The sequence below is a fragment of the Podarcis tiliguerta genome (assembly GCF_965153285.1).
Source record: "Podarcis tiliguerta genome assembly, chromosome: 1".
NCBI lineage: Eukaryota > Metazoa > Chordata > Lepidosauria > Squamata > Lacertidae > Podarcis > Podarcis tiliguerta.
This window is the reverse complement of record NC_139534.1, coordinates 12393473-12419306: the sequence shown is the minus strand read 5'-3', so window position 1 is coordinate 12419306 and position 25834 is coordinate 12393473. Positions and strand designations below refer to the sequence as shown.

The following is a 25834-nucleotide window of genomic DNA, read 5'->3' as shown; positions in this document are numbered from 1 at the left end:
TCTGTTTGCAAAAGGTGACTTTCTTTATCAAACTGAGAACTATGTGCCCTGCTATTTAATTTTTATTCCACATAAACAAATCCTTTGTGTTTTTGGGCAGCTGATACTTTTATCTCATCTTACTGCATTTTACCTTGTGAGGGAGGCAGTTCTCAAGGGGAGCAGAGCTCTCTCTCTCTCTCTAAGGCGGGGTGCAAAAGTCAGGCAAAAGACTAAGCACTGGGAAGGTGAGAGAAGAATTTCAACAGCAATTCCTCCTGGGTGATGTGAAGCTTCCCTCCATAGTAAGGAGGCATTTGCTTCCCAGAAGTGTAAAGAGGGGGGTACCTGACGGAGAACTATAAGGGCACCAAGGCAAAGAGGCACTAGCAACGTAACACCATTTGTGGGGCCCCAAAGAGGACTTCTGGGCAGCTGATACTTTTATCTCATCTTACTGCATTTTACCTTGTGAGGTAGGCAGTTCTCAAGGGGAGCAGAGCTCTCTCTCTCTCTCTAAGGCGGGGTGCAAAAGTCAGGCAAAAGACTAAGCACTGGGAAGGTGAGAGAAGAATTTCAACAGCAATTCCTCCTGGGTGATGTGAAGCTTCCCTCCATAGTAAGGAGGCATTTGCTTCCCAGAAGTGTAAAGAGGGGGGTACCTGACGGAGAACTATAAGGGCACCAAGGCAAAGAGGCACTAGCAACGTAACACCATTTGTGGGGCCCCAAAGAGGACTTCTGGGTAGGTTCACAGGGTTGCAGCTAAAATCACTCTTTGATCGGTAGCCTTAGCACAAAAATTAATCAGAAATTTTAGGAAAAAACTATTCACTAAGCACTTCTACCTGACAGCTAGCTTTTTTATCCTGGAAAATGTAAGACAAAAAATAAGCTAAACCAGTGATATATGTAGTACATGAAGATGCACATCTCAGAACTTTTTCAAACAAACTTTCAATGGTCTAATGGTCACTGAACTGTCAGGGTTTGATCACTTCGATGTCAGAACCAGCAATATTTAATTTAGGCTGCAATCCCATGAACATTTATTTTGGAATAAGCTCCATTGAATTTAGTGGGATTTGAACTTCTGAGTAAGGGATCAGTCCAAACTCCAGCTGTTGATGGCATGGGCTTTATGCAGCAGTAGGGGGAGGATGAATTCTGCCTTGATTGGGCCCTTACATTATCACATGTCGGAACTGGAAAGCGCTCGGGGACTAACAAATCCTGCCCCATTTCAGGATCTTCCACTGGCTCTACAGCAGCACTTCTGCCGGCTCACACAAGGGCTGCACGAATGTAGTGACACCACCACCATCCCATTACCTGGCGCAAGAAGGGACATTTGATCACTCCACCTGCTCAACAGCACCTCTTCTGCCATTTCAGTTGGGTTTTTTTTCAAATACAAGTCTTTGCCAGGACCATAAACTGTGTTTTATTTAGAACCATACAAAAAAAAAAAAAACCACTATTGCACAACTACACATTTTTATTCAGATTATTTTTAAAAAAATACCAAAATACTACCTCTCATTACTTTGGACGTTATCATTAAGAAAGTTGGTTTGAAAAATCAGCATAGCTGCCATTTTCTTTACATTGCAGAGACAGGTGCCAGCTTATTATTAAATTTACAATGGCTTGTATACCAATGAAGGCTAAAACGTCAGTACACTGGTCCAAAATAACCTGGGTCTCTGGTGTTTGTATTTTGCTTTGCCCAAGTACAGGCACCTCTCCATCTCAAACGGCACATATTAGAAAACCAATAAGGTAGTCTGTAAATATGACATACTCATTCATTGTTGAAAAACTTAAGCTGCTAACAGCCAACAATGTGTATTTTCCAAGCACAAGTTACTTCATGAGCAGAAAGGCACATTCCTATGTCACATTTTCTTTGTAATGGAATACAAAGGAGGAGATCGTCATCCAAAGTGGAAAACCTAAGCAGTTTTAGATACATATAAAAGTTGGCTTTGCACAAACAATGCTTTACTCAATTATTACAGGCAGATAAAAACTCCTGAGATCTGAAAATTGACTACACTGTAGGCAGTATTCCAGCAGCTCTTGAGAGCAATTGCTATTGCACATTTCAGAGCCTTCAAATGTCATTATCCTTCTGTAAAAAGTCAGTCAAGGTCCCAGCGTCCACAGGAATTAATAAATATTCAACTCCATCAGCACCCTGAAAACAAGCACACTATTTCGATTAGTTCTGAGGCATAAGAATAACAAAGCATTTTTGTTCAATCCAAATAGCAGTCATACACTGATGATGATGATGATGATGATGATGATAATAATTTATTATTTGTTCCCCAGCCACTCTGGGCGGCTTCCAACAAAGATGAAAAATGCACTAAAATGTCACATATTAAAAACTTCCCTGAACAAGGCTGCCTTCAGATGTCTTCTGAATGTCAGGTAGTTGTTTATCGCTTTGACATCTGATGGGAGGGCGTTTCACAGGGCGGGCGCCACTACCGAGAAGGCCCTCTGCCTGGTTCCCTGTAACTTGGCCTCTCGCAGTGAGGGAACCACCAGAAGGCCCTCGGAGCTGGACCTGATAGGGATTTGCCCTCTCAAGTTATGCTACGTGACTAGAACAAACTAAAGCACATTTCCTCCTCAAAAGGCATGATCCAATGTCCTACCAGAAATTTGTAGAAGACTGCTTCCACATTTTGGATGGCAACTTTCACAACAGTATAAGCAACCTTTGGCTTGTTTCAATACCATGAACACACATGTGATATTTCTGTCTATTAATATACACCACAAATATTTAATTGTAGTTCTATTGTCATTCACCCTGTACCCAGAATCATACACTCTGATTTTTTCTGCAGCATAGGCATTGTTAAACAAATAGTCACATTAGCATGTCTATAGCAACTTCACTCACCCTCTTAGTCCTAATGAGCTTGTGATCCCTGAATTCTGTGAGCTGAGCCCTGAGAGTTAGGTCACTGTTGACCAGGAAGGCTTCCCGACATTGCTGGTAGAAATCTTGGAAGGAAAGTCCTAGCAGGGGGAAAGAAGCAATGGAACGCCTAGCATTAAAAGCGAGGTCTTGCTCAAATGAAAATCAATGTTGCTAACGAGATCTGTATGATGCTTGAAGGAGGTTTTATTCAAAAGGTAGTATGAACATTTTTCTTTGAGAAAGCTATGCACTAGAAATGTCTCCCCACCATTGTGTTCCCTCAAAATTTCAATTCGAAAAACGGCGGAAGGGGTTGATTTCCTCAAAACTTTTCCTTTCTGGATCTTTTCCTACCTGAGATAGCACTGAAAGCAAGGCTTCTAAGACTGCTCTCAAATATTGTACACTTCAGTCCCTAGTCTGGTCCTCTCATTCAGTTCAAAGCAATGCTACATTTCAGCGGCCAGTTTCATGACAACTGGAAGAGCTTACAAACTCGCCCAACTCAAATGAATTGCTGCAGCAAGTGTCCACATGCCCAGTACCAATTGATACTCACATAAAACAGAAGTTTCATCATGTGATAGGAATTTTATGGTCTTAGATATATGGTAATGTTCATAAGCGTACCAACCAAGCACGTACATAGATCAGCACAGGAAGACCAACCTGGAACCATTTTGATTCCTAAACTGAGCAAATGTTTTCTCTGCAAGGTCAAAGTGGAAACCTCCCCATTGTCTCTTTCCACACAAATCCTGTCTTAAGGGCACATTTAAGATATGAATAGGGTGTGAGCCTGTGACATGGACCAGGAACTAAGTATTTATCATTACTAAAGACTGGCCAGGCTACCGAGGCAATCCAATCAAGTAACCTGCCAGACAGGAGATAAACGACGACAGGAGAAAAACAACATTCAAATTTCTGTTTTAAGACCGCCTTTTCTGTGAGGTATGTATGATGTTTCTGGGGGTGGTCTTGATCTACAGGGTGGCAATTTCAAAAGTCTTTATAAGGCCTTGCGCGCCATTTTTCTGGGTTTCTCCTCCTCTTCTGTGGGTGAGGGGAGCACCCTATTGCAACAGATCAATAAAGATCAGGCTTACTAGCTGCTTTGCTTCTCAATATTCTCTGGTTGGCCTCTGTTATCTTCTCCTACCAACAGGGAACCTATGTAAGGACTCTATATGGGCTCTTGGATACCCCATAAGGGAAAAGGGCAATTTTTGTTTACAACAATCACATTTATATAGGCATTGTGCTCAGAATCCATGACTTAGGCTAAAGCTCATGTCCAATGCTACCCTAGTTTGACCTCCAGAAAGAATTAAGAATTTGTGTCTATTGAGTTACCTGGGTATGAGGTGTTATCCTTATTTTCCAATTGATATTCTGCCAAAAGTCTGAAAATCCCCCTGGTAAGTAAAAGAAGTATCTTTAAACAAGACAAGAAACATAACTTACAATATGGGAGGGAACATGTTTTGAAAATAAAAAGGGCTTAATTGTGCATGCAACCACTTTTAACATCCTATTTCTGTTCTTGGCTTTATACTTTCTGCAGTGATTCCACCCAGAACTGGAACAGCTCCCTCTGTTGTGTACCAAAGCATTTGCTCCCTCTCCCTTTACACCATTGCTGAAAATCCACATTTATTCCCAACTACAGACTTCCTTAGGGACATGGGTGGCGCTGTTGGTTAAACCACAGAGCCTAGGACTTGCCCATCAGAAGGTTGGTGGTTCGAATCCCCGCGATGGGGTGAGCTCCCGTTGCTCGGTCCCTGCTCCTGCCAACTTAGCAGTTCAAAAGCACATCAAAGTGCAAGTAGATAAATAGGTACCGCTCCGGCGGGAAACGGCGTTTCCGTGCGCTGCTCTGGTTTGCCAGAAGCGGCTTTGTCATGCTGGCCACATGACCCGGAAGCTGTACGCCGGCTCCCTCGGCCAATAAAGCGAGATGAGTGCTGCAACCCCAGAGTCGGCCACGACTGGACCTAATGGTCAGGAGTCCCTTTACCTTTACCTTACAGACTTCCTTCTGAGGAAAATCTTTTTTTTTAAATCTCTCATCACCTATACTAACTCTATTAATAATTTTGTGTGGGAAACATCATTTCTGTTGATACAGCATAACCCTTCTGTGAGAAAACAAAAGGGGAAATGAAGATAATCCGTAGGGCTATATTAGTCATGATCTACACTGTAGATTCTACAATAGAGCAGCGAAAGATCTGGAGTCTCCCACTGCTGTGTTTCTAGCAAATATTAGGCAACATGAACTTGAGGCACTAGGAAAATAGCATTCAGGTCTTGTTTCCCTATTTGTAATATGAAAAAGCAGCTTTCCGTTTCCAACATTGAAGCTTTATTTAAAAACCACTCCCCCCCCCCCGAGAATTAGCCCCCTAGTTGCAGCGAAGGTCCCCAACACTTGAACATCACAGAAGAGTTTTTACCTTGCATTAGGAGTGAGACTGCGCAGAACATGAGTGAGAGAGCTCAAAGCCAAAGACCCGGATTGCTGTATCAAGAGGGAGTTCTCAAAGGATGTTTCTTCTACATAAGGACTGTAAGTGGTTGTTTCATACCACAACCAATTATACATGCTTTGCTTTGCTTGATCCCACACTACAAGAGCAGAAAAGAAAGAAAAAGTAAAAATTATGTAACTCCACTTTATGTGGAGATTTGGGGAGGGGTGGGAGGATGCTCCCCAAATCTCAGGCTCTGTGTGGGAAAACACAGTGGGAACAAGAAGGAGAGGCTGGCGGCTCCCCACCCTTCCTGTAAACAGTTCAAGTCAGTGTGCCCAACGCTACAAACTTGATTGGTCTAAGATAATATTAATAATAATAATAATAATAATTTTTTATTTATACCCTGCCCTCCTCAGCCAAGGCCGGGCTCAGAGCGGCTTACAAGCAATAATAAAAACAAGTTGAATGATTACAACTTAAAAACAAAATTAAAATAGAACATTAAAATATTAAAATGTAGCCTCCTCGCAGGAGGAGAAGGAAAAGAAAAAAGAAAGAAAGAGAGGGAGGGAATCAAATTGGCTCCAAGCCAAAGGCCAGGCGGAACAACTCTGTCTTACAGGCCCTGCGGAAAGAAATCAGATCCTGCAGGGCCCTGGTCTCATGAGACAAGAGCGTTTCACCAGGCCGGAGCCAGAGTTGAAAAGGCCCTGGCTCTGGCTGAAGCCAATCTAACTTCCTTAGGGCCCAGGACCACTAGGGTGTTGCTATTTATGGACCTTGAGGCTCTCCGTGGGGCATCGGGAGAGGCGGTTCCGTAGGTACGAGGGTCCTGGGCCGTGAAGGGCTTTAAAGGTCAAAAGCAACACCTTAAATCTGACCCTGTACTCCACCGGGAGCCAGTGCAGATGCCATGTGGACTCCATAACTATTAATGACTAACACCCGGGTACGTAATGCTAATACCTGGTTTGTAGGCAAGCTTGTGTTCAGCTATAATACCAAACCATGGTTAAGAAATGCATCTAAATACAGCCACAGAATGCATTACATATGTACCAAACAGATGTTCCCACTGACTTAAGATGAATTTTTCAAGCTAGAGGGCTGAAAGGCCTAAGAACTCACTGAGTGGTGCATTAATATGATCAATAGATGCTATGAGGTAGATATTAGAAAGAGATGACAATTGTGCTAGGATTTGTTGGTTTTTGTCTCCTCTCAATGTTGGACTGTCCAAGTTGTGGATGAGCAGGTAGAGCTCCAGCGAAGGATCTGGCAAATGAGAAGAAGTACAAGGGTTAAAAACAGGGTGTCAAGGAAGTAGGAAAGTCACCTAGCTGCAGCCAAATGCTGACAAGCTTTCTGTGGCTGCTCATCACCTCCAAAAATCACAGGACCAGTCATTCAGGTAAAAACAACCTATATTTATGTGTCCAGGAATCCAAGATTCATGGCTAGTAATGCAAGCATGTATTCTGAATAAAAGAATTCCATTTTAACCCATGCTATAATATTTTGTAATCCAGATTCCCACCCAAAATTTTGTTTTAAAACTTCTCTCATCATTTGCATTTTTTAGATTCAGTACCAGAGAGACTGGGAAATGAACTGAATGTGAATAATTTTGCTATAATAATAATATTATTATTATTAATAATAATAATTCAAATCTAGAAGTCTAGATCTGTGCTGATAATTGCATAAAATACTGTTGCACTATCAAGGTGGGACTGAACTGCACAACTGTTTAGTTGAAACTCTGGTCCATGGGGTCACGAAGAGTCGGACATGACTAAACGACTAAACAACAACAAATGCCTAGTTATCAATCCCAGCTTTAATGTGTAGACCCACAGCAATAACTCAAAGGCTACTGGAGCAAGTCCCATGTTTTACAAATTGGTATTGCATCCTTGATGAATTGCCAGAATAAGCACCTTTATAATCACTGTATTTGAACAGGCAATAAATATATGAGTAAACCAAATCATTAGTTTCATCCAATCTTTTTTTTTTTTAACTTAGGAAGACTCCAAACTTCTAATATATTGGCCCATCTGTATTACCTTCTTTAAATCTTTTCACAATCAAGTCCAGCTGATCCTGGGGGCTGCGAAAAGTGCCCACGTGATCCAGCACCTCCTCTGTTACGGAATTAAGAATCTGGCACAAAAAAACAGCAGGTCACCATTTTCCTTTGGAACTGTGTTGTTTTTTAAGCATGTTTTTTCAAAGAGAGCTTAATTCAAGTTAAAAACAGCTGTCTCAATATTAAGACTATTTCACAGAATTCCTATATTGAAAGCAACATGTAGTAAAAACATTCACACATACAATACACAGAAGAGCCTTCCATATACAAACTTCGCAGTATCTGAAACAATCCTTAGCAGTTTGCAGGTTTCTTAAGTATAAACTTAAAACACACATTAGGCAGGTTTTCCTACGTTCCAACCAGCGCAACTTGCCCTTTCATATAAACAGCATTTGCAAATGAAGACCCATATAGGAAGTCAAAGCAAACCAAAACCATGGACTACCTTTAAGTACTGGAGTCTTTGTCTGCTAGAATTAAGAGATGAACCGAATGTAAACCAACTTCATTTGAGCTGTGTTCTAAATAACGGTAACCTATTAATAAACCATGCAGTTTGTATTGAAGCTTTTGTTTACTTCTCTGAATGCATGCATGCATATATGTCTCTTTTTTCTTACCGATTTCACGGTGATGCTGGGGAAGAACCCATTCACAACAATATGAACAGAATCTTGCAGAAGAGAAATGCGAAAATTCTCCAACAGAGCTTTCTTTGAACCTAATCCATATAGCACAATATTGAATCCTAGGCTGCAAAAAAGAATACATCTGAAATTTACAATATAGCGCATAACCTATTGAAAGTGTTCTTATCAAGAACAGTATTTTACTTTTTCTTATTCTGACACTTATTCCGTCTTCATTCCCAAATAATAACAACAACAATTGAAGTTTGCTTAAATTTAGTATCTTTGAAGAAATCTCTGATCCTTTTCCAGTCCTGAAAAGCAAAACTAAACGCTCAGTGGAAAGATGAGATTGCCGCTACCATTTGTTTTCTGCCTAGTGTGGTGGAGTCTCCTTTGGAGGTCTTTAAGCAGAGGCTTGACAACCATATGTCAGGAGTGCTCTGATGGTGTTTCCTGCTTGGCAGGGGGTTGGACTCGATGGACCTTGTGGTCTCTTCCAACTCTAGGATTCTATGATTCTACTTGCACAGCAGCAGAGGAAGAGGGAACAGAGACAATTCCAGTTCTGAAGCAGAGTGCAGTCATATCTCGCGTTGCGTCCGCTTCATGTTGCGTCTTTTCGCGATACGTCCCATGGCAACCCGGAAGTACCAGAACGGGTTACTTCGGGTTTCGCCACTCATGTCTGCGCAAAAGCGCTAAATTGTGCTTTGTGCCTGTGCAGAAGCGTCAAATTGCGCTGCGCGCCTGAGCAGACACAGCGCTTCAAGTTATGGGCATTTCACGTTACGGACGGGCCTCCGGAATGGATCCCATCCATAACACGAGGTACCACTGTATGTAACAAAACTATTGCATGGGCCTACTTTTTGTTAACCTGCAAGAAATAAACATTGAGAGTTGATGTGACATGGAGGTTACAGGGTCACACTGGAGAGATGTACAGTGGTGCCCCGCAAGACGAATGCCTCGCAAGACGGAAAACCCGCTAGACGAAAGGGTTTTCCGTTTTTCGATGCGCTTCGCAGGACGAATTTCTCTATGGGCTTGCTTCGCAAGACGAAAATGTCTTGCAATTCCTGGGGCTTTTTTTCCGCTCCCCACCCCCTTTTTCTAAGGCACTAAGCTGCTAATAGCCTTTTAGCAGCTAATCCGCTAATCCCTTAAGCCTTTAATAACCGCTAATAGCTGCTAAACCGCTAATAGCGCTAATCCGCTAATGGGCTTGCTTCGCAAGACGAAAAAACCGCAAGACGAAGAGACTCATGGAACGGATTCTTTTCGTCTTGCAAGGCACCACTGTATATACATATCCCTACCCACCCATTAAGTTCACTAGGACAAACCAACCTCACAGAGTTGTTGTGAAGATAAAATGGTGGTGGTGGGGAGAGCAATGAGCAAGTTGGAGAACAGAAATGCAATAAGGGCCCTACGCTTACTCATTTGGCTTCAGTTCTGCATCATAAATGCTAAAAGCAGCATCTATGCCTATTATCTGTTTATTTTCCTGATGTCAACTTGCAGTGTCTTCAGTGGAATGGAAATAAGTGCAGCCGTACTGTGAGCAACACCCAATCTGAACTTCGCTCCCATGTATTCAATCCGGAAAGTGGCTATGACAATTAGCTAATAGACCTCTACAATCTAGGATCTATTTAAATCCCATGTACTTTTCTGTTATAGAAAACCAATAGCTAACACCCAGAAGATTTGTGACTGCTTTATATGAGATAGTTTCCTATCTGCTAAAGAAACCAGGCTGAAAGCATTTCCATCCCTCAAACATCATCCACATGACGTTCCTTTTATAAAGACCTCAACTCCAGAAAATACATTAACTGTACCATGGGAAGTGAATGTGGTTTTATTCAATGAAAACTATTTCCGGGCCTAAGAAACAATTAGGCTTAATTACAACTTCAATTTGTTTCAAGAGAACATTGTATACTGCATGTTCTCACAGAAGCCCACCAGATACTTACTGCAGTTGCAACATCCATTTGTAAAAGAGAGATTCATGTTGCTTGGTTAATGCCTCACATTCGGAAGCAAAAGCAACAGGTACTTTATTCAAGATGTTCTGCAGGGACTCCTAGACCAGGAAGGGAAAAATAAGCCATTAGAATAGGTGCAGGGCTGAAAGAAATGAAGCAATACATTTCTAGTTAAAACAGGGGGGGAGAAATTGCTGCAAAAGGTACCTGTTTTCAGCCAGGCCCCACTTTTCTGTCTCAGCAGGGAAAGAAGTGCCTGTTTCTTTAGCATTGCATGATGGAGCAGTATCTGCCAGAGCCAGTGTTAGAAACTGAGATATGAAGGCTAGGAGCTAAATGGCACCTTAAAGTTAAGTTATGGGCACAACAACGGAATGTCTAGGCACACAGAATGCAAAGCTGAAAATGAACCAACTGCAGCTAAAATATCATGTTCATTTTTCACACGATCTAGTCCTTCCCCTGCCTACCCCCCTAGTGTTCTTAAGAGGGTCTCTTCTCCAGTCTTCAGAGAGTAGCTGGAAGTGGGGAAGCAGAAAAAGGTCCTCCTTTCCTTCCACTCTGCAGTTTTAATCTGAAATCTTAGGTGCGGTACTGCGCCCAGAGCTCAGAAACTGCTTGCGCTAATGAAATTCCCTGTCGCAAAATGCGCCTAGAACAATGGGAGTTTTGAACACTGGTCAGAGCTGATTTCTAAAGCAGACATTGGCTTTGGCAGGGACTGCTCCATTACAAAGCGATGAAGAAAAAACCCAGGTCTGCTTGCTTTTGCTGCACATGCAACGAAAGCAGGCTGGAAAGCCTTCCCCATGCAGATTCTTTTTGGGAGTGGATGGGATCAATGTGGGATAGCTGGGTGGGCTTTCCAAAAAGGTCCTGCCCACCGGCTGACATCAACAGTGATGCAAGCTGATTGGCGGGTGGGCATGGTTTGTGGAAAATGCCCCGAGGCAAGAATGGCCTGCAGGCCAGAAGTTCCACACCCCTCTTCTAGCTTAACCAAGCCCTTTTCACTGCAAAGTACCGTATTTTTCGCTCTATAAAATGCACCAGACCACAAGACGCACCTAGTTTTTGGAGGGGGGAAAAAAAAATTCTGAATCTCAGAAGCCAGAAGAGCAAGAGGGATTGCTGCGCAGTGAAAGCAGCAATCCCTCTTGCTGTTCTGGCTTCTGGGATAGCTGCGCAGCCTGCATTTGCTCCATAAGACGCACACACATTTCCCCTTACTTTTTAGGAGGGAAAAAGTGAGTCTTATAGAGCAAAAAGTACGGTATTTCTCACTGTTTTCAGCATTACAACTCAAACTGTGCTACTACCAATAAGGTAAAATAAACCAACCAACCAATCAATGAACCAACCACTGGGTCCATCCAAGAACAAGAACAGAGACAGTTGCTAGGAGTTTCTCTGAACAAAGACCTCAAAAGGAAATTCTAATACAAATAGTCCCTCGTAGGACATACTATACCTGATCCATTTTCTGTTTCTGTAGCTTCTGAAGTGTTCGGTCAGAAGTTAAAACCTTGGAACTGCTATGTGCTTCAAAATACTCTTCCACCAAATTACTCTGCAGGAAGAGAGAAACGCACAGTGGGAAGCTGCTTCAGTAATGGTGGAAGGGGAAGGGGGAAAGGGATAGCAGCAAATTGAGAAGAAAAGGAAAATTTCTAAACGCACATGTTATTTCATGCATAACTATCTCACCATCATCATCCCTTAGTCACGAAGTTGCCTTCTATAATAAGGCAAAAAGTATACAACAAAGTTTATCATAGACTAAGGATATAATCCTATGCAAACTTACTTGGAAGTAAATGCAAGACACTCAGTTAAGGCTTCCAAGTAGACATGCAATAGCACTGTACTGTTAGGCTACAACCCTAGAAATCCCTACCTGTGAATAAATTCCATTGCACACACAGGGACTTAAATCTAAGTAAAGAGGCACATTGTCTTCATTGTCATGTGCAATTCCAGAGGATTCTTTAAACAAAACAAAACAATAAAAATCTGTATCAACCCATTTAAATCACTATAAATTATAGAATACTGAAACAGTGGGCTCAAAAATTAATGTCCATCATGTGTCATCAGGTACCTAAAATAAATGAGTCAGTGTTCACCATATTTCAGAGGGGAAGGAATGCTAGAATTATGGCACCCCTCCCCCCAAGAAAGCCCTAATTCAGCGTACAGCATAAGCTACCTCCAATGAAATATGGGACCATCAGAAGGGCCTGCATCCTTGATCTCAACACAACATGGAGGCCTGTATGGGAGAATGCTCTCCTTGGACGGTGCAGGTCCCAAGCTGTATAAAACCTCATATATCACACTTAGGGGTCTTTATATGTAAATCTGGGAGAGCATCTCCTGCCTTGACAACCCAAGGAAATAGGCAGAAAGGCTCCGATCTGGTGGAACGCTCTGCCACAAGAGACTAGGGCCCTGCGGGACTTGACATCTTTCCGCAGGGCCTGCAAGACAGAGCTGTTCTACCAAGCCTTTGGCCAGGGCACAGCCTGACTCCCTCCTTTGGCAATCTTCACAGAACTCTAGCCCAATGGTTGCCATCAACTTGATTTGAATTAATTTTATAATGAAATGATTTTAGAATGTTGTTATTATTTTATTGTTGTTAGCCGCCCTGAGCCCGACTTCGGCTGGGGAGGGCGGGATATAAATAAAAAATTATTCTTGTTTATTATTATTTCCTGTGTACCTTTCAAAAGTCATATGATGTGCCTTTCCGCAGAATTAAGCCTGTAAGATTCAAAACTAATTGGGATTAAACTGCCACTAAGCACATCCACAATGTTTCCTGCCAGAGACGGGCCCGCATTTAATTCAATGTTTAACTGGCAGTAGAAATGTTTTGAGAAGTCCTTATTTCTATGGGCAATAGCCAATGTGATTAGGAAACTGAAGTGCATCCACACTCACAGGAACTTCTCTCTTCAGCTTCTTAGCTGGTGTTTCTTTGTTAGCTGGAGCAGATGATGTCTGGGGTCTGGCCAGCATTTTTGGATCGACAGCATAATCTGTAGTTTCTTTACAGCTGTCATCTTCCTCTTCTTCGGAGCATGAAGTGGAATAATCACTTTCAGTATCAGAGCACATGTTTAAAGCTAAAAAGGAAACATTGGGCAAGAGACTTGTGAGTTTCCGTTCCTAACTCATCTTGTACACTGGAAATTTTGTACAGTGATACCCCGCAAGACGAATGCCTCGCAAGACGGAAAACCCGCTAGACGAAAGGGTTTTCCGTTTTTCGATGCGCTTCGCAGGACAAATTTCCCTATGGGCTTGCTTCGCAAGACGAAAATGTCTTGCGAGTCTTGAGATTTTTTTTCGCTCCCCACCCCCTTTTTCTAAGCCGCTAAACCGCTAATAGCCTTTTAGCAGCTAATCCGCTAATCCCTTAAGCCTTTAATAGCCGCTAAACCGCCAATAGCGCTAATCGGGTTGCTTCGCAAGACGAAAAAACCGCTAGACGAAGAGACTCGCAGAACGAATTAATTTCGTCTTGCGAGGCACCACTGTACTTCAACTTTATATTGCATATACTGGATAGAAAAAAAAGGCCACTTACAAGTGGTGCATAATTGATAGAGCACACACCTGTTTCCTTACAGATCGTAAATGGAGTTCTCCCTTCACCTCACACACATACAGTGGTACCTTGGTTCTTGAACGGCTTAGTTGTCGAACAAATCAGCTGCCGAATGACGCAAGTAAGTGTTCCGGTTTGCGAACGTTTTTCAGAAGCTGAACATCTGATGCGGCTTCCACTTGAGTGCAGGAAACTCCTGCAGCCAATCAGAAGCCGTGCCTTGGTTTTTGAACGGTTTCAGGAGTCAAATGGACTCCCGGAATGGATTAAGTTTGAGAACCAAGGTACCACTGTTTAAGCCACAGAGTCACCTTCTCAAATAACAGCAGAATCTCAACATAGTCTAGGTAGGGGGAAACTGGGTAAAGAACATAGTACATGGCAAGAAAATAGGCCACTTCCTAACCCAGAGGTAAGCAACCTTTTTCAACCGTGGGCCGGTCCACCGTCCCTCAGACCATGTGGTGGGCCGGACTATATTTTTTTGGGGGGGAGAGAGAATGAATTCCTATGCCCCACAAATAACCCAGAGATGCATTTTAAATAAAAGGACACATTCTACTCATGTAAAAACATGCTGATTCCCGGGCTGTCCGCGGGCTGGACTGAGAAGGCGATTGGACCGCATCCGGCCCATGGGCCTTAGGTTGCCCACCCCTGGCCTAACCCAAGGGTTCCCATTATCCATGTAGACTTGAAGGACACAACTGAAATGCTGCTGTGGAGTTCAGGAGTCCAGGCACTTCATTTCCTCCCCTGCTCCCAATCTGCCAGAACTTAATGGTCACCAAACACACTCTGTCATCATTTGGTCTGCTTTGGGTTGACCCCAATTTTTTGCTTTGCTTTTTGACCAACAATTTTTCTGAACTTCTGCAAAGCTTGGATTTGCTCGGGGTAAATACCATCCCAAAAGCTTATGCAATGATAGTTTTATTCAACTCCAACGTGCTACAAGATTAGTTGCTGCAATACAGCTACTCCTCTGGAGACTGTTATACTCTAATGTCACAACTGAAGAGGCAGAGCACAAGAATGAAATCTCATCTTATAAAACACCACTGAACTATATTAGCTGGAATTTAATGCAAATGCTTACCCGTAATTCTTTTCCTGAGTCTGTAGGGTGTTTTTGATATGAATTCATTCTTTTTACTCTGCTAATAAAGCAAGCATATGAAGTATCTTCTGAATAAAATCTCATCTGTTTAGGCGGTTTAGAAAACCTTAAACACAGAAACTGAATGTAACCTGCAGAATCTAGTTCTGTAATCTCATTATTATTAGACCTAGAGACCAAGCAAAGTCAGTTAAGAACCCAGGTTGTACTTGTTTCTATTTCTGGGACAGTCTAGATTAGTTTCTTCCAAACCTACATATTTACAGCTATCATGTACCAATTTCAGATCAATACATTAAGACTGAACTCATATTTGAAATAAACCTGGAAATGTCTTATGGCTATTTGCAGAACACTAGGACCACATGAAGCAGTCTTTTTTTTTTTATACCCCACCCATCTGGCTCAGTTTCCTTAGCCATTCTGGGCAGCTCCCAATCAAGTGTTAAAACAATACAGCATTAAATATTAAAAACTTCCCTGAACAGGGCTGCCTTCAGGTGTCTTTTAAAGATAGGATAGCTACTTATTTCCTTCACGTCTGAAGGGAGGGTGTTCCACAGGGTGGGCGCCACTACCGAGAGGGCCCTCAATCTATTCTCAAAGTTACTTCATACCCAGGAAGCCACAAGTTGAACTTTCAGCTTTCAAGCTATATTTTCAAGTTACTTAAACCCAACTTTTCAAAGCAGATTACAACAACAATTTGAAGAATATATATGATTAAATTAAAACTTAACAGTCACACAATCAGTAAAAACAAACATAATCAATAATAAAATGTCTTCTAGAACTAAAAAAAGTGGTCAATACTGATTAAAAAATGTGACGAGGGGGAACTTGTTAGATCTTTCCAGGGATACAGCAGTGCGATACCTGCCAAGCCAGCATGTTCTAGCAACAGGCCAGAGAGTATATGCTGATCTTAACTCTTGAGCAGTGGGGTCATGAAAAATCCATGTAGGTGGCCATTTATGAGATGCTATTTTCCCTAAAACCTTCAGTTACTCAGTTCTCAACTAGCATGAAGAGCAAGCCCATTCTTCTGCTAGATGACTCGAATCTCTTGTCAACAGTACAATCCAGATAAAATGTTTATATATCACTCAGCTGACAGTAAGGTTCAAGCAGCAGAATGGGAAGGGAAGCAATTTTCAGCTATATCCATTCCTGCTGCAGCCCCACCGCTTAAATCTGTTCCGGGGTCTGGGAGCTCCCCTAGTCACATTTAGGGGAGGGGAAATTCTTGAAAATGTCTTCCCTCCAATACCATTGACAGCTGAATACCACTGGATAAAACTTAGCAAAAAACACATAGCTAAGCAGTACAGTTTTACCTAATAACAGCTTAAAAGGTAAAGGTAAAGGGACCCCTGACCATTAGGTCCAGTCGTGACCGACTCTGGGGTTGTGGCGCTCATCTCGCTTTATTGGCCGAGGGAGCCGGCGTACAGCTTCCAGGTCATGTGGCCAGCATGACTAAGCCGCTTCTGGCGAACCAGAGCAGTGCACGGAAATGCTGTTTACCTTCCCGCTGGAGCGGTACCTATTCATCTACTTGCACTTTGATGTGCTTTTGAACTGCTAGGTTGGCAGGAGCAGGGACCAAGCAACGGGAGCTCACTCCGTTGCGGGGATTTGAACCGCCGACCTTCTGATCGGCAAGCCCTAGGCTCTGTGGTTTAACCCACAGCGCCACCTGCGTCCCAATACCAGCTTAGGATCAGTCAAAGGAAGCAACACTGCATGTTGCTGCATGTAAATTCAAGCATTATACTGGATTACAAATGTTCAGAGCCGCCTCAGATAGTCCTGTATTCGGCCAAACTACTGAAGGCAACACTTGGGAGATTCTACACATAATGGAGAAAGGTCATTCTCCATCAATGACCGATGTTTTTAACCACCAAAAATTGCCACTCACCTCCACCTTGCCTTTGCTTGAAGCAGAATACTCTGGAAATTAAACAAAGACTGTCACAAATTACCAAGAAACATTAGCTCTTTTCTACTTCATTAACTAAGCATCTTCAGATGCTCATACCAGAAAATACTTCAGATTGCAAATAATATTGAACTTTGGACAATGCCCTCATCTCTATGCAGAATTAATGCAGGTGACAAATTCATCCAGTGCCTTCCCATGCAAAAAAGGATGAACTAAGTTATATTGACTATTTTGTATCTGTTTAATTCTGTGCCTAGTACTGGGAGTTTTCTGCAAAAGCTTCTCCACTTCCCAAGTCTCTCCTAAATAAACTATTTTGTATTCCCCAAATGCTTATTGCATCTGAACTAAATTCTCCTCTCAGATAACCCATGATCCCCAAATACCAGCATATTTTTACACTGGGAGTCAATGTACATATAAGATTTATGATTGTGTATGAGTAGCTGAACTGCACGCCAAGAAAACTGTAGTTTATCTGAGCCATTTGCTCAACAGTCACTGAATAATCATGCAGTCACAGGAACCGTGGCAGATTATGATCCTGCAATTTTAAAAGTGTGCTAGAATAGGAGTGAAATCCCTATAATCTGCATAGCAAAACGCATCCTAATAGTAGAAACTTGCATGCTAACTAGTTATGCATTCCTTAAACATTTTAGAATGTGATTTAGCTATAATTTTTTATATGTAACTTGTTCTTAATGCCTGATTTTATCGCTATCTTAAATGAGTATTTTAGATTGTCATTTGTAAACCACTTAAAGGTCTTTTGTTTAAGCAGTAAAATAAATTTGTTAATCAATAAATAAGTATAGTAGAAAGCTACACATACAAGATTCCAAAATCCACCTTTCATTTCAAATAACTAGACGTCTTGGCACAAGGATGGCTATCATGAAAAGGTAAAAAGTGTATTAAATATTTAGCAAAAATCAGCAATCTAGCCTGTCAGATTAAGGCTCACGTTAATCAAGAGCACATATTCATCTGCCTTTATTGTCAAGACATTCATACTCTGATTCTCCTTCCCTAGCTAAGAACCATTGTGTTAATCCTAGATACTACAAAATATAACCCACAAAAGAAATAGTAAGTGTAAAAGCTACACGTGAATTCTCCCCAAAGCAAAACCTGTTAAAAGCAGCTTTTACCAAACACAGCTCTTACTAAAGCATTTGATAATTTAGTTTATTACTTCAATGGAACTTACTCTTGCTGCTTTGAGGAGTGCTTGCTCCCTTTTCAGGATCCTTCGCCTTCTCATGTTTTACATTGCTACCTGCTGTCTGAGCTAGTTCAGAGGCTTTGAACAAAGGAAAATGCCAGATTAAAGAAGCATGCACACAACATATTAATACAATTTAAAACACTTTCCCCAACCTAGTGCCCTCCAGATGTTTTGAACTGGGGCTGATGGGAGCTGCAGTTCAAAACATATGGAGGGAGCTACACTGGGGAAGGCTAGTGAAGGCCATTGTTAAAGAAATAAACTGCTCATTAGTCATTATTTATTACAGTGTTAAAGGTGAGACCAAAATATTGGTACAAAGGTAATACAAGCAATATGATACAAATGCCCTGTGATCCTCGGATGAAAGGCGGTATTACCACAAGAGTGTGACCACCAGCATTTTTAAAACAATAATGTTGCAGCTGATTCAGAGGCAGTAAGACTTGCATGGACCACATAGGATTTTTCTCTTGTAAACATTTGAACTGAAACAAATACCATGCTGCTACACAAACACTTTTTAAAACTCTCCCAGGTTCAGAAGCAGATTGTTATGCAAAAGAAAAAAGCTGCTGTTCTGAAATAGAAGCCAAAAGCCTCAACAAGACCTACAACGGTTACTGATGTGGTTCTCAGGAATGTGGTGAAAGTGAAGCTCATATCCCAATATTTTGTTGTTCAGTAGCACTGACAAACACTAGATATACAGTGTCAAAGCAGAGAGAATAGGCCTGCGCTGTGAGGTGAGGAGGGAAGAGAAGCAGCTAAGTTAATCTGCTCTGTGGCTGCCTCACAAAAACAGCCCTATACCCTATGTAGCTTACTGGCCATGTTCGCATATAACACCCAGCTATGGCTTGCTTTACCCATGGTTACCAGTTGGCCTGGTTCACATGACACACTACGCCAAACCATGGCTTGTGGTGAAGAGAGAGTGCAACCATCAGATCTGGTTCAGATGATGCATTAGATCAGGCACAGGCAAGCTCAGCCCTCCAGATGTTTTGAGACTACAATTCCCATCATCCCTGACCACTGGTCCTGTTAGACAGGGATGATGGGAGTTGTAGTCCCAAAACATCTGGAGGGCCAAGTTTGACTGTGCTTGCATGAGATCAAACTATGGGTTAGTTTAACACAAATTCAAAAGGACTTCACAGCAACAAAGCAGCTGTATGTTCTTCTCCAAGAGCCGAGGTTTGCATGCTCTTGCTATGTCAACGTTTGGCTTAGCCAGCCCTACAAATAAATTTGTTATCTTACAGTTGACAACATAAGCCATAATCTGTTTCTCACAAGCTTGGTTTGTTTTCCAGCCGCTCTTGCCTTGAGCCTTTGTAGCCTGTCAAGCTTGTGGGGAAGGGTTCAAATAAACTATGGTTAAGAAAGTCTATTTGGTTTGGAGATAGTATCAAACAGCAGTTAAAAACAAGCCAACAAGCTCATAAGCCAACAACAAACCATACCTGCACATGGTTAGCCTGCTGGGCTGGGTTCATTCAGACAAGCCACAGTTAGGCTAAGCAAACCATGGTTTAGCATTAAGTGTGAACCAGGTCACTTACCGGTCCAGCCAACTCACTGCTTTGGGTAGTGTGGTGAGGCAATTAGTTGAGGAAGAAAATCAAGGAATCAGAACAGAGTTAAACAAACAATAAATTTCAGTTTTACTAAAGGTTCTGAAAAGCAGCATGTATACAGTAATAATAGTTACAGAGAAAAACCCATTTTAAAGTGCTTAACCATAAGAACAACTACAGAAAGTAAGCATTCTGTAACTGAATGATCAAACAGTTTTATTCCTTCACAGTTTCATTCCTAAGACTAGGATCAAAGAGTTAATTTGCTGAACAAAACAGTCCATACCCATTTCTGCCATCTTGTTAGAGCGTTTTGGAGTTTGGAACGGAAAGACATCCCCACCACCTGCACTGGAGCCATTTTTCAAAGAGCCTAAAACACACCCAAACAAACAAAAACCCTCAGAAGCAAACTTGTGAGAGGTGGGAAGAGAAATTATAACAATTATCTGCCAAACTGCAAAGGACTTGCATGTTGTTAAATGAGCAAACATTGTTTACGGTGAAAATGGGTGGGTCAACCCACATAACACTGTATTGCTATCACTCCTGAACACAGCCATTTCTTAGCCAACATTCACAAGGCTAATAGCTGGGTAAAGTTTTTCAAAGTGTTACCCTTTTCTCATAAATACCTTGGATGCCTAGGACAGAAACATATTCCTGTTCTTTAAAAGTTTCCTGAGACTCAATATCTGAGGTATCGTCTGTTTTCTTCACCCATCTTTTTGCATCAAGCGTTTGTGCAGTTTTGTTCTTTCGAACCTTATGACCTGGAAGAGAAGAAGGCTTTAATATCAAACAAACCAGAAACAGTTAGCTGTTCTCCTGTTTCTGCCAAATCTTTCTCCGCATACACACTTACAACACAATCCTATGTGTGTTTCCTCAGAAGTAACAGCCACTGTATTCTAGTAAGTGTTAAGCACTACAGCCTTAGAGCATTTGCATGTAACATATATTTATTTCCATTTAGAACTACTAAGCAATCAACATATTCTAGCAAACTGAATCCCTTAGCCAGTTTTTATTGAGAAAAGGCAACCAAAAACAATTACTCTGCAAAAGATGGCAAGGATTCAACTGAAGGCAAGGCACCAAAACTAGTCAGTCTGCTTATTGTGGATAAGCGTACAAAGGCCGAGTGATAGTAATACCCTTGGCAGTTCTGAACGTTATTAACTTGCAATCCTAAGATTTCTGAATGTGAATAAAAGGTCTATTCTGATCTATAAGCAGATCATAATTGGTGGCGGGAGGAACTGTACAAAGAATAGTCACCTCCTTCAAGAAACAAGATGATGGATAAGAGTTTTGGCCTCTTAGAAAAACCTGGGTTTCCATTATGGCATACACTCAAAAGAAAATCTGTAAAAGCATCAGAAATTCTCCTTTTTAAAAATATGTAACTTTAAAGGCATTTAAAGATATCTGGAATTTCTAATTACTTTTTTAAAAAACCCAGCTGAGAAATGTAGTACCCTATTTTATAACAATGTAAATAAGTTGCCCTTGCACTAACAAGCAATTCATACCTGTATCTTCAGAAATGTGCTTTAGGACATCCTCATCTGCCACAAACTTGACCTCTATCACATTGCTTTTCTTTAACTTCGGATTACTCATAGCAAGAAGCCTACAACTAAAAACAAAATATGTGTCATGTTTCTATGCAGGCACAAGTACAATTAAACTATCCTTATTACCAACAGGAGATGTAACCAAGCCTGAAATACATGGTATACAAGCAGAAGCATAGAAAGATTAGTAGCAATAATAATCCTTTCTACTTTCAGAGAATCATAGAATTGTAGAGTTGGAAGAGACTGTGATGGTCACCTAGTCAAAAGCAGGAATCCTGCCCACAACCGCCCTAGGTAGACAGACTAGAACCACCAACTTTCTGGTTAACAGCCAGATGCACTCACCCATTTATACAAGAAGTATTGTTCCCCCCTCCCCCCAACCATTAAGGCCTGCAATATTTAAACAGATGATGTTTTAAACAAGGTATTGGATCAACCCCCCCAATGAAGTCCCTGCTAGAATTTCATAGGATTTAGCGCCACCATGTTGGCAGTCATCTTCAATTTTGGGCTGAACCCCCATTGTTAACCACATCTAAAGCAAAGCAAAATTAAGATTTCACACCTCAAAACACATAAAATCCAACCTTCAAAGCAAATTTTACTCAAATGTACTTACAGAGATAAAAACAACCTTACATATCAGCATGAACAGGATTGGAGAGAATACACTTCCACACGGTCAGCCAGTTTAAGCGGATGAGCCTACATTGTCTAAGTTCCACACAGCATTTTCTTTAATCTGAAATGAAAGGAAGAGCCAGAAACACCTTAAAATGATCAGAAGGGTAGATATGGCACCCTACTGAAATTCCCCAACATTTAAAAAGCAATTTAAAAACAACAACTTGCAACCTATGGATAAAGAATCCAAGTATGTAATTTTTTACACAATGCCTCTGCTTTGTTTTACCTGAGTTTTCCAACCATTTTCTTCTTGCATAGATCTGTTGGTGATTTTAAAGTCCTCAATCTCCCCTCCTCCCTGGCCAGCTGGCTAGCACAGGACCAACTGATGCTAACCGCCCTGTGGAATAAGAGGCAAGCAAAGAAAACATCAGGGACAGCTCCGGAGTCGGCCACGACTGGACCTAATGGTCAGGGGTCCCTTTACCCTTAACTCCACAGGATTTGTTTCCCAGCAGACATGTTTGCGATTACCTTGAAAGTGTATACCCCCCCAAACAAATATTTAAAGCCAATATACTGTGAAATAAACCCACAGGAACTAACGTAACCACTAAAAAGCTGCAGTCCTGAGGTAATTCACGAGGCCAGCTGAATTCAGCTGCGCTTGCGCTACATCTCCCGCGCCGGTCAACATGACGATTTGGGGAAGACAAACCCTCCACCGGCCCATTGAGAGTTTAACAAAGCAAAGCAAAACACTAGTCCTCAAGAACTTGAGGCTGCCTTCCTGCCCTCCCTTTGAGATACACAGAGCCATTCTGCCAAGGTCTACTCTACTCGGAAGCAAGGCTCGTTCGAATTCAAAGGGGCCGGGGCTTACTCTCCGGTAAAGTACACCGGTAAAGTACACGGAGAGCGCGCCAACCCCTTTCCACACGTGCTTTCTGTTGCCCCCTCAAAAGCCACGTGACCGAGTCCAACGCGCGGCGCATGCGGGGACTCGCCACCCACCGTTGGCCCCGCCCAGAGCCCCCCGTTAAAACTCACAGAAGCGAATGAAAACACGAACGGACCCGCGCGCAGCCGGAACTAGTGCTCTACTTCCCGCGACGTCCGCCGGGACAACGGCCCCGCCCTTCTCCGTTCTGATAGGCCGGGGCCGGGCTGGCCACCGCCTTCCCATAAGGGGAAACCTAACGCTCGGCTTTGCGATTGGGTTCCCGTTCCTTAGAGGCGATTGGCTCCCCTTCCTTTCCCTCCGCCCCGCGAGGAAGGCGCTGTTGTGAGGCGAACGAAACGCGCAGGGAGTCTGCGCGGACTGGCGGCGCTTTTGACCAGGCCTCTGGCGGAGTTCAGCCTCCGTGGCAGCGCGTTTCCCTTTCCCAAGGCCTGCGGGTTCGGGTCTAGCAAGCCTCTGGGCCTTTTAAAAAAATATTAAATTCACAAGGCGGCTTACAGAATAAAAGCGCAAAAATACACAACGTAATAACAAAACAAACAACCCCCCACACACACACCTCGCCCCAGTTTAAAAGGCTATCGGTTTAAAAAGCCAAAGGCCTGGTTATCAGGAAACGTTTTTGCCAGGCGCCTAAAATTGTGTCAGGAGGCCGCCAGGGGAGCCTCCATGGGGGAGCATGTGAAAAATGGGGAGCCACTTTTCTTCTTCATTATTATTATTATATCATCAGCCCTTGAAGTGTCTAAAGCGAAACCCTTAGCACAATGAAAGATTCCCCTTTACCTTGCATAGCATCTAAAGAACTCAAGAGCTTGCCAGACATTTGTGGCATTTGGGGTTGTTGTTGTTTAGTCATTTAGTTGTGTCCGACTCTTCGTGACCCCATGGACCAGAGCACGCCAGGCACTCCTGTCTTCCACTGCCTCCCAAAGTTTGGTCAGACTCATGTTTGTAGCTTCGAAAACACTGTCCAACCATCTCATCCTCTGTCGTCCCCTTCTCCTTGTGCCCTCCATCTTTCCCAACAGGGTCTTTTCCAGGGAGTCTTCTCTTCTCAAGAGGTGGCCAAAGTATTGGAGCCTCAGCTTCACGATCTGTCCTTCCAGTGAGCACTCAGGGCTGATTTCCTTAAGAATGGATAGGTTTGATCTTGCAGTCCATGGGACTCTCAAGAGTCTCCTCCAGCACCATAATTCAAAAGCATCAATTCTTCAGCGATCAGCCTTCGTTATGGCCCAGCTCTCACTTCCATACCTCACTACAGTGGTACTTCGGGTTACATACGGTTCAGGTTACAGACTCTGCTAACCCAGAAATAGTACCTTGGGTTAAGAACTTTGCTTCAGGATGAGAACAGAAATCGTGCTCTGGTGGCGCAGTGGCAGCAGGAGGCCCCATTAGCTAAAGTGGTGCTTCAGGTTAAGAACAGTTTCAGATTAAGAACGGACCTCCAGAACGAATTAAGTACGTAATCAGAGGTACCACTTTACTGGGAAACCCATAGCTTTAACTATACGGACCTTTGTCGGCAAGGTGATGTCTCTGCTTTTTAAGATGCTGTCTAGGTTTGTCATTGCTTTTCTCCCAAATGGATCACTGCCTAGCCGTGGCGAAGGGGCTTGAATAACTCAGAGAAGCTATGAGCTATGCCGTGCAGGGCCACCCAAGATGGACAGGTCATAGTGGAGAGTTTTGACCAAACGTGATCCACCTGGAGCAGGAACTGGCAAGCCACTCCAGTATCCCTGCCAAGAAAACTCCATGGACAAAGACAACAGGCATACACAACGTAATAACAAAACAACCCCCCCCCCTTGCTCCAGTTTAAAAGGCCATCGGTTTAAATAGCCAAAGGCCTGGTTATCAGGAAACGTTTTCGCCTGGCGCCTAAAATTGTGTCAGGAGGCTGCCAGGCGAGCCTCCCTGGGGGAGCATGTGAAAAATGGGGAGCCACTTTTCTTCATCATCATCATCATCATCATCAGCCCTTGAAGTGTTTAAAGCGAAACCCTTAGCACAATGAATGATTCCCCTTTACCTTGCATAGCATCTAAAGAACTCAAGAGCTTGCCAGACATTTGTGGCATTTGGGGTTGAGGAATTTAGGAACTTACCTTCTTTCTTAGCATTTTCAACCAAGCAAGAAAGAACCTGGGGAACTACATCAGCGTTATTGTTGGCTTCTTGTTCATTCAAAAGTGGCAATCTTTAGAGGAAGGTGCTGGTTTGTGTTTCAGCACAAGGTGGCAGCGCTTACCAAGAACTATTTAAAAACTTGCTTGAATGACAAAGAAGGGTTTTTTTTAAAAAAATTGTTTGGTGTTCACAGCGCTTTGATTTTCTGCTGGTTTGCAATTATAGCAAATACAAGGCTGTCCGAAAATTGCTATTTGGAGCAAATATCTAATCTGGACAAAATTCAGCTAGGAAGCTTGAAATGTGGACCCATTTCCAATGTCCTTAAGAGATGCTTTCCCCACAGCTGCAAATCAGCACATTAAAAAAAAATATTGTCCAGTAGCACCTTAGAGACCAACTAAGTTTGTTCTGGCTATAAGTTTTCATGTGCATGCACACTTCTTCAGATACCAAGATACCTCAGATACTTCAGGTATCTGAAGAAGTGTGCATGCACATGAAAGCTTATACCCGGAACAAACTTAGTTGGTCTCTAAGGTGCTACTGGACAATTTTTTACTTCAACTGCATCAGACCAACACTGCTACCTACCTGAATCCACATTAAAAATAGTGAGCCTATTAATTAACTAGATGTTGCCTTCAAACTATGCAATTTTCACCATTTTATGATTCTGTTATATATGGATGGATTCCGTGTAATTCCCTAAAGATAGGGAATACTTTTTTAAACAGCAGGGCAAAATCTACTAATTAGTGATAATTGAACTGACAAAAAATTATCACACAAAATGGGGTTAATGTGTCCCAGAAATCACCTATGTTGAAATCTATAATGTTTCAGGTGACCAATGGTTTTTAGCAAAAAAAAAAATGTGACTGACAAGGGAA

The 25834-nt window shown here is 42.4% G+C and overlaps 1 protein-coding gene across 9 annotated transcripts; it reads right to left on the bottom strand.

Moving 5' to 3' along the window:
* Window positions 1–1407: 1407 nt before the first annotated feature.
* Window positions 1408–22967, bottom strand: ORC2 (origin recognition complex subunit 2). 9 transcript variants are annotated; one of them, XR_014504298.1, is made up of 18 exons: window positions 22725–22859; window positions 21834–21956; window positions 21164–21270; window positions 20264–20401; window positions 19915–20001; window positions 18028–18120; window positions 16791–16822; window positions 14846–14906; window positions 13077–13261; window positions 11602–11700; window positions 10119–10228; window positions 8122–8254; window positions 7473–7569; window positions 6532–6678; window positions 5383–5554; window positions 4277–4338; window positions 2558–3018; window positions 1408–2263 (listed from the first exon to the last, which is right to left on the bottom strand). XR_014504298.1 is itself a non-coding variant. In XM_083409535.1 (18 exons), the coding sequence occupies exons 3-18, from the start codon at window positions 21252–21254 to the stop codon at window positions 2096–2098; spliced, it is 1710 nt and encodes a 569-aa protein (XP_083265661.1). In that variant the 5' UTR covers window positions 21255–21270; window positions 21834–21956; window positions 22892–22967; the 3' UTR covers window positions 1408–2095. The 9 variants fall into 9 exon arrangements, 8 of the variants coding, with proteins under 8 accessions (XP_083265661.1, XP_083265667.1, XP_083265665.1 ...); XM_083409535.1 differs by lacking the exon at window positions 22725–22859 and adding an exon at window positions 22892–22967 and having other exon boundaries at window positions 1408–2179; window positions 2900–3018; XM_083409541.1 differs by lacking the exon at window positions 22725–22859 and adding an exon at window positions 22892–22967 and having other exon boundaries at window positions 1408–2179; window positions 2900–3018; window positions 14846–14903.
* Between the last annotated feature and the right edge of the window lie 2867 nt (window positions 22968–25834).

Excerpts from the sequence above, each read along its gene's own strand:
- ORC2 (XM_083409535.1), bottom strand. The coding sequence starts at position 21,254 with ATGAGTAATCCGAAGTTAAAGAAAAGCAATGTGATAGAGGTCAAGTTT. Across the intron at positions 20,002-20,263 it reads TTCTGTCCTAGGCATCCAAG|GCTCTTTGAAAAATGGCTCC; the intron begins GTATTTATGAGA and ends GGTGTGTTTTAG. Across the intron at positions 14,907-16,790 it reads CAAGCAAAGGCAAGGTGGAG|CAGAGTAAAAAGAATGAATT; the intron begins GTGAGTGGCAAT and ends TTGCTTTATTAG.